Genomic DNA, 15,154 nt, shown 5'->3' on the forward strand with positions numbered 1-15,154 from the left:
AACCGGTTTCTGTAATTATCTGTAGCTCTAGTGTGATAGAACAATCGTCACATTAATCAACCGGTTTCTGTAATTATCTGTAGCTCTAGTGTGATAGAACAATCGTCACATTAATCAACCGGTTTCTGTAATTATCTGTAGCTCTAGTGTGATAGAACAATCGTCACATTAATCAACCTGTTTCTGTAATTATCTGTAGCTATAGTGTGGTAGAACAATAGTCACATTAATCAACCGGTTTCTGTAATTATCTGTAGCTATAGTGTGGTAGAACAATAGTCACATTAATCAACCGGTTTCTGTAATTATCTGTAGCTCTAGAGCAAAAAATAGAATGTTATAAGACAATCGAAAGTATATTGAATTTTAATTTATGCATAAAACACAAATTTATGAAAAGATATTTGCTGAAGTGTTGTCAACAGCATTTAAATGAATTTTCTGGGCGTCATCTTAACGACATAAATGACGTATAAATATCTTAACAAATATTATAAGCTTATGATAGTGTTAATATGTTTGAGAATTCCTGTTCTCTGATTGTAGAAATTATGTCTGAGCTTAGTTGAATCGCTGTATCTTAGCCCTTCGAACTGCACAAGTTGTCACAACCGTACAGCCAGGTCGTTCATTTAAAAAGCAGGCCACAATGTTTTGTTGATCTGTAGAATAGAAACATGTTGTAATTTTCGGTCTTCAAACGACGTTTAATAATTTATATATTTTTTATTTCTATTTTACCAGAGAAATAAACAACAACAACCTAAAATATTTGCCCGAAGCGCTGTCCAGTCTTCATCGTCTAAGAGAGTTGTAAGTGTTTATATGTTGACCGGCACTTATTACTTCATATTAAATTAATCCAAATCATATTTATACGCACATAGTTTAGACCGAAATTTAATCTAATTACGACGTCTCTCCTTGTCAATTATATATCGTCTTTTTTATACCTGTCCCATCTTGATGTTAACTTACTTATAATATGGCCATACCCTTTGAATCATTCATTAAAACTTAACGTATAAAAAGTAATGTTGGCAAAGAATTAAAAATGGCGAAGTATCCCAAAAGGCTCATGGACACCTCTTTTAACTTTTGAAGAACGTTTGTCAACAACCGGATCTCCTACGTCCCTGACAAGGCCTTCAAGAACAATCGACAATTGACTCTGCTTGAGATGGGAAGAAACCCGATCGAGGACGTGGGAAGATTTGCTTTTTCTAATCTTCCGAACCTGAAAGAATTGTAAGGAACTTAAAAAAAAACAACTCTCTCTAATAAAATTAAGGAAGAACGAAAAAGTTAACTCTCTCTAATATTCTAGAGATGTGTGTGATCTATTGATCATCTAATGAACCACCACTAAAGTTAATGAAATAAACAGCACCTTCCCGCTAAAACACCACTTGTTTGAAAGATATTTTTTAATCGGTATAGTGTTATTTCAGTGTTAAATAGCCATCTTTTATCAACACAAAGTAACAAAACTGTTTCTATCAACTTTATTAGAAGTGTGATTGTGTTTAAAAAATCCTTACTAAACAGAAATTTACCATAACAAAGCTTGTATTAATTCTATCAGTAGCGTGACTGTGTTAAATAACAATCTTTACGCTCAATTGCTAGTCGTCATTGAAATACATATTTTCTCTTCCCTCCCTCTACTTTCCTCTTCAACAATGCACATACTATTTCTCCTACCTCCTGTAAACCTAACTTCTAAATTCCGGCCGTCTATCCTTTCATTGGACTCCAGTTCCTGAACATCTTTGGGGGAAATTTTTCACCCCCAAAACTCCCATATCCTTCTTTCTGTAGCTATTGTATTCATTTTTAACTTTACCTGTAAGTTAACCAAAATAATCAATTAATTGACCAGAATGTCGATATCTTGAAACTTCATCTATGTCCTCCATTTTGAAAGAATTCATCATTTCTTGTGTGTATTTTTTAGTGTGTAGTATACAAGTTGATTTTTTTATTGATCTTATTGTAGTAATGAAATGCTATAGAACAATTGAAGACATTGTTCTGTTTCGAAATCAACGCACGTGTTTGGTTAAATGAGAACATTTTTTTTTATTGTAACGCTAGTGTTTGGTACCATAAGCCACGAGTAACACAGATGTTACTTATAATTTTCACATTAGCGTTACGGCCTGAAAGTAACCATTATTCTGTGAAACGCAAACCTCGATACACTGTTTCGAACATCGTTTACAGAATGATGTCTAGTAAACAGAAGTGAATCGTGTTATACAGGTTTATCTGTCTGTGAACTCGGGTGTATTAGGTTTATCTGTCTGTGAACTCGGGTGTATTAGGTTTATCTGTCTGTGAACTCGGGTGTATTAGGTTTATCTGTCTGTGAACTCGGGTGTATATGCTACATCAACTTATTTACGTCACGAAAAAATAATATCAGCAAAAACAAAAAGAAAAACTTGCAAATGCAAACCACATTTGGTACGAATTAGTTAAATGATGATTTAAACTCCGTAACATATTTACCAATTAACGTCCTATCCTGCCTGTTTTAAATACAATAGTTGATATTAATTAATGATGCACAACAACTGCCTAATCTGTTCTTGTTTAACCCTAACATACAGAATTTATTTAAAGGATCAAGAAAGTTATGTTTCCTCCGTGTTATATTCTACTCTTTTAAAAACTTGACAAATTTTTCTAGGCCTAATTCAGTTTTGGGTAATTTTCTCTGAGCTTTCATATTGAAAAGTTGCCATATCTTTTATTTATTTTTTTACTCTATCGGTTTAGTTGATCGCCTCAAAACCATAAAACAGTAACAAGATACAGCAAATAGTTAGATTAAAGCATATTTTATAAGATTATTTTGTAACAGTAAATTTTAAAGAAAAGACTGGGAAACTGGAACCTGGTGTTAATTCGACAAATGAAAAAATTTAAATAAAACAAACAACCAAAAAACCCTGAATATCGTGGATCTCGTCACTCCTAATTTAAATGTTGTTGTTTTACTTCTAGGGTTCTCAGGGAAGTTCACCACCTAGCGGAATTTCCTGACCTGAACGGTACAACCGCTTTGGAACATATTCTGTTAAACAGGGGTCTCTTACAGAAAGTACCATCCTGGTTTTGCAGTCAGACACCGCACCTGAAGAGTCTGTAAGACCATGAAACAATACATAATTCATAGTTAGCTCTCAAGTTTACATAAATCAATAATCTGAAATAGTCCAAACGTACCAAGAAATATATTAATTATTATTAATAAAACTTCTTCTAGAGGCAGGAAAAAACTGACCTTGTCACTTCACCATTGAACTTTCCCAAACTATACGAATCACTAACGTGTTAAAACTATACGGATCACTAACGTGTTAAAACTTTAGTGTACACCTAAAATAGTAATGCTTATCTTTGTTGTCTTTACAAATAACTTGCTATCTCATGAAACTTTAACCGAATCATTAATAATTAGGTTCACAGACAGCTGAAATATTATTTGTCCTAGGAGTTAGGTTTACAGACGACTGAAGTATAATTTGTCTTGTCAGTTAGATTTTACAGACGACAGAAATATAATTTATTGTGGTAGTTAGGTTTACAGACAACTGAAATATAATTTATTGTGGTAGTTAGGTTTACAGACAACAGAAATATAATTTATTGTGGTAGTTAGGTTCACAGACGACAGAAATATAATTTATTGTGGTAGTTAGGTTTACAGACAACTGAAATATAATTTATTGTGGTAGTTAGGTTTACAGACAACTGAAATATAATTTATTGTGGTAGTTAGGGTTACAAACAACTGAAATATAATTTATTGTGGTAGTTAGGTTTACAGACAACTGAAGTATAATTTGTCTTGTCAGTTAGATTTTACAGACGACAGAAAAATAATTTATTGTGGTAGTTAGGTTTACAGAAAACTGAAATATAATTTACCATGACAGTTATGTCTACAGACAACTGAACCTCTCGTCATTGTAGTTAGACAGTATTAAAACCTTATTTGTCATTGTTTAGCCAACTATTTTATGTATTTTATTGACGTTTTTACTGTTTCATATTTCAATGTTTATTTTCCATATGATGATATTTTTTACGGAACTTGATTTATAAATAAATTTACGTTGAAAGTAAAAAATGCTTGCTTGCAGCAACCTGAAATCCAATCGACTCTCGAAACTTCCAGAACTTGGAAACTGTGCGGAACTTCGTCTTATGTGAGTATTTAACGCAACGAAACCGGTTTCTTAACTAATAATGTTTTCCATTTTTTTTCTTTCAACTCCATTTGCTAATTCCGTTTCTATTGAGTGATCTTTCCATATCAGTATTTTTAAACTAGACTTATAATTTTCTGATTCAGTAATAGATCTTCATTATTTTTCTCTTACCCAGAACAAAATACTTTCTGCGAATCCATACCTAACTGAAATCAACTTTTCTTTACTTTATTTACCAAGTTTGGACGGATTTCCAACCAGAGAAGTAAATAACGAAAGATGACACTTTTTATACTTTTCATAAACGTTTGTCTCTGTCATTGTTATAAGAAAGACTGAACTCACAGCAGTTATGCCTATGCCTAGCTATCTAGAATCGTTATACGATTTTTGTTGTTCTTCTAGAGATCTCAGCTATAACCACATCTCATCCTTAGAGGAAACCCCATTCAGAAACCAAATAAAACTAATTGATCTATTTCTGGGAAACAACCTCATTGAGTGCATACCCGAAGATTCTTTTGTGGGATTACAGAGTCTTCAAGTGATGTAAGAATCAGAATGTGTTTTTTTTCTTTGTTTCTCTTTAAACTTTAGGCCCAATATTTGACTTTAACTTGTATTTAGACTATGAGTTCTAGAACAGTCGAACAGCCTCAAACCCGTAAGAACGATGAAAAGTGTGTGTAAAGGTTGGTACAACGGGGTTTTAGGACATAGTGAACATTTTTAGCAATGGGGCAATGGAAATATCCCCTCTGGTGGCAAAAAGTAACACTTCTTAAGAATTCTGCCCAATCCACATTGTGTATTGATGTTTTCACGATAAAACAGCACATACATTATTTGTTATTGCTTTAATTCACTTTGTTGTTCAAAGAAATATATAATCAATATCCATAAACTGTTAATACACCTACCTAATATATATATGTATATATATATATCATTCATATGGTGTTTTAAATAACTGTCTGATCTATTATAGATGTATATTTAATTGTCAAGTTATTACATTATTCATTCAACTTTCAGTGTTCAAACTTTAATTTGTCAACATACTGTTACCTTAGAGTAACGAACATTTGGAAGGGTCTATGTTCAATCTTTAGTTTGTCAACATACTGTTACCTTAGAGTAACGAACATTTGGAAGGGCCTATGTTCAATCTTTAGTTTGTCAACATACTGTTACCTTAGAGTAACGAACATTTGGAAGGGTCGATGTTCAAACTTTAGTTTGTCAACATACTGTTACCTCAGAGTAACGAACATTTGGAAGGGTCTATGTTCAAACTTTAGTTTGTCAACATACTGTTACCTCCGAGTAACGAACATTTGGAAGGGTCTATGTTCAAACTACTCGGAAGGGAAAAAAATGGTATTTTCGACCTGAGCGACACTTTGGCGACCAGATCAGATATTCCAAGGGTCATACATAACTATTCTTAATTTAGAAATGTTGACCAGAAGGGGCAATCAGTTTTTAGCACCTGCTGCTTTTAACCGAATAGCGGAATTTGTTATCACAGCTATAACGCCTTCACAGCCGCATATCGCTACTCGAACCTTGAACTTTTCAATCCGCAGCCGTACACGCTAAACTCTAAGCCTCAAACGACCAATATCCAATGAAACGTATGTGTATTTTGAATATCAAAAGTTAAATTTCAGGAAGAAACACAAATCAAGGACTGTCAATGTTTGATTTATAGCATGACTTATGCTATGCTTTCTTGTGAGGTGTTTAAATTTAACGATGACAAGAAGAGTTAGTCTGATTTGTGTGTGTGTGTGAAATCAACGCAATTTTATATGGTATACTTTAAATGAGCCTGAGATTTGTATTGAGACTGGAGTTTTTCAAAATAGATATGATCCAATGATTGACGTAAGATATGTCCCCAGGTGGATCAGCGGTAAGTTCCGGACTTGTTTGTTTGTTTGTTATGGATTTCGCGCAAAGCTACACGAGGACTATTTGCGCTAGTCGTCTCTAATTTAGCAGTGTAAGACTAGAGGGAAGGCAGTTAGTCATCACCGCTCACCGCCAACTCTTGGGCTACTCTTTTACCAACGAATAGTAGGATTGACCGTCACATTATAACGCCCCCACGGCTGAAAGGGCAATCATGTTTGGTGTGACGGGGATTCGAACCCGCGACCCTCATAAATATTATGACAACACACAAATTTTAATACATAAAAAATAGTTTAAGTTTAATAAAAACTGACATTCATAGAAAGACTTGATTTGTTAATGGCCCCCCAGTGGCACAGCGGTATGTCTGCGGACTTACAACGCTATAATGCGGGTTTCGATGCCCGTGGTGGGCAGAGTACAGATAGCCCATTGTGTAGCTTTGTGCTTAATTACAAACAAACAAACAAATTTGTTAATGATAAACGTTCATAATAGCTGAATCTTTGAACATAAAACTGCTCTTAAGAAGCTCTTAAAATTAAAACAGAGCTTAGTAATTCATTTTATAGGCATATAAAACTCTCACGGTTTGAACCAAACTACGCAAGGTTTGTTTTAGCGGAACAAATATGTGTACAGGATGGGGAAATCCTGTCCCTGAAACGATATTTCCCTCTGTGATAATAAAATATATTGTCCCTGTTACGATATTCCCCTCTACAGTAATGGCCTACTCTGTCCCTTAACGATATTCCCTTCTAAAGTAATAACATATCCTGTCCCTATCACCACCAACAGTTGGTGGCGGGTGGTGTTTTTCTTTACATTTTTCTGAAGATGAAATTCAAGTTTTTCTACCAGGCCTTTCACACCATATAATAAAAAGTGTGTCTACCGCTGTGTCAGCAGTAAGTTTACGGACTTACAATTACAAAATCCGGGGTTTCTTTCCCCGCTTGAACAGAACACAGATAGCTCAAAATACAGTTTTAATACCATATATTGAAAAGTTTCCCAAACCACCAATGTTACTTACTCAAATTTTATTTCATATTTTACCGATAAACGTTGATGAATTTATTAACGTAGTCTACAAATAATATTTAGTTCCTTCATTGCTTTTTTTAAGTACTAAATTTACTTTGGTGATGCTTTTAGTAACTTAAAAAAACTTTGTATCTAAAACATTTATTGATGATTTCAGGGACTTGAAGAACAACCGGATTACGTACATTCACGTCAATGCTTTTGCGCATGTGTCAAAGTTAAGAGATCTGTAAGTCTATTAGTTTCCTTTTTAAAAAAAATGAAAAAAAGTTATCGATAAAAGTTAACCGTTGTCAACAGTAGAGAGATTCGGATTGAATGAAATTAAACGGTCTGTCTTCATAATTATTGTTAGTCTTTCACAGATAATTACTCATAAATTAATTAATTTATTAAAACTAAATGTTAAGTTTATAGTTCGAGATCAAATAAAGCATATAAGTTATAACCTGATTAAGATTAGATATATCTTCAAGTAAATATTTACATATGATATGTGTGTAGTGCGTTTGTGTTAATTTGTGTTTTTGTTTTGTTTTTACAACAATAATTGTTATGATGTGAAAGCCTTTTCCAAACTGGCGAAGCATGCTTATAATTAATTATACTCGTCAAAGGAAATTAGTGTTAGGCCTAATACTAATGTCTTATAACAAGTATGAATAATTATAATTTATTTTTGTTATATTCTATAAATCTACATTTAAACTACTGAGTAGATTTCAACTTTAGTTGCAGAAATTTCTGAATAAGCTCAATAATAAAAAAGTAAAATAATTAATTAATTATACTCGTCAAAGGAAATTAGTGTTAGGCCTAATACTAATGTCTTATGACAAGTATGAATAATTATAATTTATTTTTGTTAGATTCTATAAATCTACATTTAAGCTACTGAGTAGATTTCAACTTTAATTGCAGAAATTTCTGAATAAGCTCAATAATAAAAAGTAAAATAATTTATGTTTTTTATTAATATAGTCGCATTCATTTTGATTTAAATAGACGTAACAGTAACAGACAAAGTTGTAGATTGATTGGTTGCTCGTTATGCAGACATAGGCCTAACTTCCAAGTCCGTTACTTCAGCTATGGGTTCCTTATCTAGCAGAAAGAAACAGTGGAAATATTGTTAATAACGCGAAAGATAAACAGCTTAATAGTTAAACAGGGCTAAGACACCATGTGTAGTAGAACAACTTAGCTGCTATACAAGGGTAAGATGTAAAGTATCGGTTAAAAAGCTTACCAGTTAAACAGGGCTAAGACACAAGCTATAGAAAAACGGCTTTACCTATTATATTCAAAGTAAATCTGAAATTATGGTTTAATTTCTGTAAAACTACTCTTTACAGAAATTTTAGAAACAACTCTTCCAACCCAAATTTTACAAAGCTTGCCACTCTCAAGACTTAACAATTCTAATATTAAGGATTTGCTTCTTAACCATCTCTTGTAGGAATCTTGGAAACAACCAGTTTTCTACTCTACCAACCGATGGTTTACAAAATTTACAGCAGCTCAAGACTTTCAACAATCCTAACCTTAAGGACTTTCCACCACCGGAATCATTTCCGCGGGCCCACAAATTAGTCCTGTCGTATGCTTACCACTGCTGTGCATTCCTTCCTAAGGCTCACAAACCCTCTACTCTACAAGAAACTATCGTATGGCTATCGAAAGATGACGTCGACATGAGTATCTGGAACAATAACATGACTGATGTTTGGCCTGGCTACGGTAAGTTACCATGGTGATATTTCTCTGCAGGTCCACTGGAACACGAATAAACTCTTCAGTTGTTGTAATTATAACATTATTTAACTTTACTAGGTTGTGTTTGGTTATAAAGATCAGACGAGGGGCTCTCAACATTAAACTATTGTTCTTTTCTTTTAACAAATATAATACGAGTAACTCAGTAGGGTAACGTGGTCTGTATTCATATCCGGTTATTACAGACGAGAACCGTTTCATTGTTTTCCGGTTTTGGGAGGATCAGGACTGCAGTTTGTCCTATCTTTTATTATTTTCTTATTGGTCGGTTTTCGCGGATACGTAGCAGGAAAATTTGGCTCTTTACCATCGACTTTGGTTACTAGGAGTTTTAATAACTGTCTTTGTCTAATTCCCATTTTTAATGGTATGTAACCATCTAATTTTGCTTTGTTCCATTAGCTTTGGTTACATGGTGCTATAGCAGTTGTCTCTGCGAGGAGTTACACCTGTTACATGGTACGTAACCACCTAGTTTTGCTCTCTGGTTACTTGAAGTTGTAACAGATGTCTCTGTCCAGTTACACCTGTTACCATTTGGTTCTACTCTGTGTCATCAGCTGAAATATCTCTGACTCTGCTCTGATATTAATCAAACTTCATGCGCGAGCGAGCACGTGTATTCTCGGGGTATTTTGAAGAAGTTAAGACCTAAAAAGTTGAAAGGAAGAGAAGACTTAGTAACATCTAACAGTCTTCAACAGAAACAGTCAAAACTAACATAAGTAAGACTCGATGGAAAACGTGGACGAGCTACGATTTTAACAGTTTTATACAATTGATACTCGAAACCGTCGGTACTTGGCGAAACTCCATAATGACAGTTTTCATTGTTTCCTATACATTTATAGTATTCAAAATGTAAGAAAAACAATAACAATTTCAAATCAAAGTGAATGTTGATTATAAGATCTCTCCCAACAGGCAACTTCTCTTCTACATTCACGGAGTTTATGGACCAGTTGTGGAAGTCAAGAGGTCGAGATTACAGCGCTCCTGAAAACTCGGCTCAGTACACTGAGGATTACTTTGAAGATTACAAGTCTGCTTACAACAGCGAAGAATCTCTTCTTTCTCAGTACCCAGTACAGTGTATACCACGGCCCGGTATGTATTTTTCTACTAGTACAGTGTATACCCCAGCTGGTATGTATTACTCTAAACGCAGATCTGGTTTGTTTGTCACCACCATATCTGTTATCTTGAACATCACAAATTCTGGACATCAAACACTAGTTATAATTTATTTAAGCAGCAACAGAGAATTACAGTACTTATTACTACTCTCAGATTTACTACCACACGTACTGCTGTGACGTCTGCCTCTTTACTATTGACGTCTCTAGTTGTTAAAGCAGTTAGTCAATATCACCTATCGCCAACTCCTGGGTTGCTCTTTTTGGTCGAATGGTGGAATCTGACCGTGAATCTATGACCCCAAATAACCGAGCACAGGTTTTTGTGACAACCGGACCCGAACCATGAATCATCGGATTCAGAGTACCAACGGGCCACGCTCGGCCTTTGTGTTGGATATTCGAACAAAGCTACAGAAGGGGTCTCTGTGCGCTAATTTTGAACTCTAGTTTTAGGACAGACAGCTAGTCAAGATCATCCGCTGCCAACAGTTGGACCACTCTAGTCACATAATATAATTTGACTATCAGTTTTTTTTTTAACCCTCCCACGCCCCCAAAGTGCGGAGAGTGATTTTGTAAACCACAAACCCTCAGCACACTAACCATAAGGCTAAGCTTGGCCCAAGTGACACCAGGTGCGTTGTTCTAACTGAAATGTAAGCTTGGCCCAAGTGACACCAGGTGCGTTGTTGTAACTTAAATGAAAGCCTAAGATTCCGAGAAGGAAATTACACCACTAATTATTACTAATGTAATGACGCGTAAAGAGGTGAGCGTGAGTTTGTAGAATAATCAGTCTTACAATGCAGGGTTTTTAGCGTTATAAACCCTCAGACTTACCACTGAGAGGGCTAACCAACCTGTTTCAATCCCGTAGTTTTCAACATTATTTAACATCATAATTCTTATGTTTTAGCATTCGAGAAACCTTGCATATATATATATATATATATTGTGAATTACTGAAGCCTCCCCGATGGGGCAGCGGCAAGTCTAAGGATTTACAACCCTAAAATCTATGGTTCGATTCCCCGCGGGGAAGGAGCAGATATCTCTATGTGGCTTTGGTCTAAACGAAACAAAAATATTTTTTCAGCTTTTTTACCGAATACTAAAAACGTTTTTTGTTGTTGTTTTTTTCAGACCCCTTTATGCCGTGCGAGGATTTATTTGGTTGGTGGACGTTACGATGTGGAGTGTGGATCGTATTTCTACTCGCCATGTTAGGTAATGGCGTCGTTGTTTTCGTTCTTCTCTTTGGTCGTAGCAAAATGGACGTCCCCAGGTTTCTAGTATGCAACTTGGCGGTTGCAGACTTCTTCATGGGTATTTATTTAGGGCTTCTAGCAGTTGTAGACGCTTCAACTCTTGGAGAATTTAGGGTGAGCATCTTTTTCTTTACTTACCCTAAAATTAGTTTTGTTTGTAATTTGAAATTGCACCTCGTTCTGAGCTAATATGCGAGACATTTCTGCTAGAGATGATATTATTGTTTTCAGATTAGCATTACGATTTAGTGAACCTCGTCTAATCTTGACTTTGAATTGTTATTGCGATTTAGGGAACTTTGCTGTTTGAATTTTAGATTTATATATCATTTTAGGATAACTCGTGCTTTTGTTTTTTCTTTCGGATTCGTATCACGTTTTAGTGAAACTCTGAAACTTCTTTTTTCGTCTACAAGTCGTATCACGTTTTAGTGAAACTTCTTTTTTCGTCTCCAATTCGTACCACGTTTTAGTGAAACTCTTCTTTTTTTTTTTCGTCTCCAATTCGTATTAAGTTTTAGTGAGACTCATCTGTTTCTTGCCTTAAATTTGTAAGGCATTTCAAAGAAGTTTGTTAGTTTCGAGCCCCGGTGACATATTTTAATGTTAACTCCGCAGTTTTTGGTAGGTTCACCATCCTCCATCATCGGATGTAAATAATGATTAAGGTTTTGTTTTTCATCTATAAGATAGTATAAAAATATGACATTATAATGTTTCATGTGGTCACTTCCTTGCTTTCTTGATTAAATTGTAAATGAACTTTAGCCGGAAATGTTTCTAGCCCATGTCCTTTAGATGACGTAATGTGTATCTGTTATTTGAGGACCATATAAGTATTAATAAACAATAAAAAAATATTGATTATAAAATAAAGTAACCAAACCCTACCTCATCAGCTACTCCTAGTGGGCCAAGTCCTTGGAAAACGTCCTTAGCCTAAAGCAACAAATGTCTACATTGTACTTTCGGTTATATTTAGTACCTCTCACATCTTTATCAATACAGAAATTAAGATTGGATGAATATTTTCTTTGTCAAATGTCAAAAACCTGCAGTGAAATGAATGGAGTGTGTAAGTTTTGGTTTCGGTTTGCTTCCTACACTAAGTGATTCATTCTGTCTTGTTATTTTCTTATGAATTCCTTTCATGTGGAATGTTTGTCATTTTTATAATTCTCAATGCAAAAGAAGCTTTCTAGTTATTGTATCAAATTATTAATTAAACGCATAAATAATTATGTTACTATAATCATCATAACAACGCCAGGTTGGCGAAACTATGGTAATCAAACCAATAGCTCCAAGGAGCAATCATTTACACTGACTGCAGTATCTGTATGAAGAGCTCATTCTTTGTTGTTGTTTTCCAGGTATTCGCTATCGCCTGGCAGACATCGACAGGCTGCCAAGTAGCTGGATTCCTGGGGGTTCTGAGCAGCGAGTTATCAGTGTACACCTTATCCGTCATAACTCTGGAACGGAATTACGCAATCACTCACGCCATGCATCTCAACAAACGACTGTCTCTCAGACATGCTGGTTACATCATGATCTGCGGGTGGGTGTTCGCTCTGATCATGGCTTCAATGCCTTTGTTTGGGGTCAGTGACTATAGGAAGTTCGCCATTTGTCTACCGTTTGAGACCGATCCAGCAGTGTCTCTAGGTTATGTTGTGTTTCTGATTCTTGTTAACGGCGTTGCGTTTCTCATCCTGATGGGATGCTACCTGAAGATGTACTGTGCCATCAGAGGATCCCATGCCTGGAATTCCAATGACTCGCGCATTGCCAAGAGAATGGCTCTACTCGTCTTTACAGACTTCGTCTGTTGGGCACCAATCGCATTTTTCTCCCTTTCTGCTGTGTCGGGTCTGAATCTGATATCTTTGGAGGAAGCCAAAGTCTTCACCATATTTGTTCTGCCATTCAACAGCTGTGCCAATCCGTTTCTGTATGCCATCTTCACTAAACAGTTTAAGAAGGATTGTGTATTGATCTGCAAGAGAATAGAGGAATCTCGGGTAACGCGTGGAATTGGCCGATGTCGTCACAGCTCCAACTTTTCAAACAGACATACACCAGCCAACACAAACTCTGCAGTTGAAAGGAAGAGCGGCGGAAATGATCTTCCACCTTGCCATTGCGGTGTTCATATGGTTACTGACGGAGGTAGAAGAAGACGGTGGAAGCGAGTGGTTATGAGGTATTTAATGTGCCAAAACCAGACGGGGGAATCCGAAAGTAATGACTATACATACGCTATCGCACAGATTCAGAAAAACATGGGGCGTGGAACGAAACGGGCAACAAGCATCTCCAGTGAGAACTTCTCCTCCCGATCAGACAGTTGGAGACAAGGCAACATCCCCCCGCGGGGTGGACGCCCCAATCTCAAGCGAAAGTTTTCCCAAGATTCTAACATGTCTTCCAGTAGACAAGATTCTTCTACATCTACCATCCGAATTTCCCGATCCAGTGTTAGTAGTGACTCTTCAAATCATCGGCCAGGGCTACTCAATTTTCGTGAACGTCGTGGTCTCACAGACAGTGGTCAGCTTGTACGACCTTTAGGGAGCGTCCGAGAAAAAATACCTACCAGTTACGAACCTTCCTCTTGTATAGCTCGTGATAAACCGCGTCTCTGCCGTCAGGCAGCGGTGGATGATACTTGTCATCAGCAACAGATAGTCAGAAAATCGGACATTAGACACGCGCAGAATTCACAACAAGATATGTTATGCCATAGCTCTTTAAGGAAAGATCGAAGTTCACCTTTGTCTTTCAAGAGTAAAGAACTCGAAGTTAAATTTAAATGTTTCTATAACAGGTTAGCTGAAACGAGTCATGAAGACAGCAGCGACATTTCTACTTATAAAGATGACCATATTCTTGCTCGTAGTGACCAATCCGCAGGAGATCAAAAGATTGATTCATCAAACACTAACGATACATCCTTTTCTGATCCGTCCACTCAAGAGGGTCAAAAGAAAGATGCCTTCTTTCATCCGCGAATTGCCATTAAAGAGGATCCGGGACATGACAGTTGCCAAGACAACGAGAGAGATGTTTACAAATGGCTACAGCAAAATGCCAAAGAAAACTTGCAAGAAACTGAAGAGATGTTTCTTGGAAACGTCGTTAATATCTACGATTCTTCCCTTCTCAATGTTAGTGCTGATAATGTCTCCAACAATGAATCTAACATCACGTCTAGCGTTGGTTTGGTCAGTAGGTTGACTCCAAGCCGTAAAGTGGCATCTGATAACTCTCTGAAAAAGCTGTCGCTGAAAAGCTTGCCAGTACCGTTAGGGTCTTTTTCTAGTCAAAGTTCCCGAAAAAACCTAAAATTAAAATCGGGAAGTCAGTGCCAATTGAAAACAAGTCCTACGAGGACATTGAGATGTTCTAAAAGCGAAACTATTATACACCAACACTGTCTTGATGATTTTTCAGAATGGAGGCTCTTAAATCCTCGCATGGAAGCTCGAGGATACGATCCTGAGTCTAGTATGGACGAGGATACATACTACCTGTCGTTTCGTACACCAAATACCGTAACTGGCTCTGGGGTAGAAGCGCAACAATGGGAAAAAAACTAATTCGAGAAACACAACAGTTAACATAGAACGTCGCCAATCAAGACTAGAATAACGAATAATGTAAATAATACTGTGATGAATAGAAGCACTTTAAGATACATAAAGTGTTACTTCTTTCTCTAGCCCCCCCCAATGGCACAGCGGTATGTCTGCGGACTTACAACACTAGAATCCGG

The 15,154-nt window shown here is 36.2% G+C and overlaps 1 protein-coding gene across 1 annotated transcript in view; it reads left to right on the forward strand.

Moving 5' to 3' along the window:
* Positions 1 to 15,148, forward strand: part of LOC106472861 (follicle-stimulating hormone receptor-like) — a 16,628-nt gene extending 1,480 nt beyond the window's left edge. The window contains exons 2-11 of the mRNA XM_013933533.2: positions 745 to 813; positions 1,105 to 1,248; positions 3,013 to 3,153; positions 4,155 to 4,220; positions 4,629 to 4,772; positions 7,351 to 7,422; positions 8,653 to 8,933; positions 9,894 to 10,076; positions 11,252 to 11,490; positions 12,750 to 15,148. Coding sequence (XP_013788987.1) covers positions 745 to 813; positions 1,105 to 1,248; positions 3,013 to 3,153; positions 4,155 to 4,220; positions 4,629 to 4,772; positions 7,351 to 7,422; positions 8,653 to 8,933; positions 9,894 to 10,076; positions 11,252 to 11,490; positions 12,750 to 14,978 — 3,568 coding nt within the window. The 3' untranslated portion in view covers positions 14,979 to 15,148. The remainder of the gene's footprint in view (positions 1 to 744; positions 814 to 1,104; positions 1,249 to 3,012; positions 3,154 to 4,154; positions 4,221 to 4,628; positions 4,773 to 7,350; positions 7,423 to 8,652; positions 8,934 to 9,893; positions 10,077 to 11,251; positions 11,491 to 12,749) is intronic.
* The last annotated feature ends 6 nt before the right edge of the window (positions 15,149 to 15,154 follow it).

This window comes from Limulus polyphemus, unplaced genomic scaffold (genome assembly GCF_000517525.1).
Source record: "Limulus polyphemus unplaced genomic scaffold, Limulus_polyphemus-2.1.2 Scaffold5677, whole genome shotgun sequence".
Taxonomy (NCBI): Eukaryota; Metazoa; Arthropoda; class Merostomata; order Xiphosura; family Limulidae; genus Limulus; species Limulus polyphemus.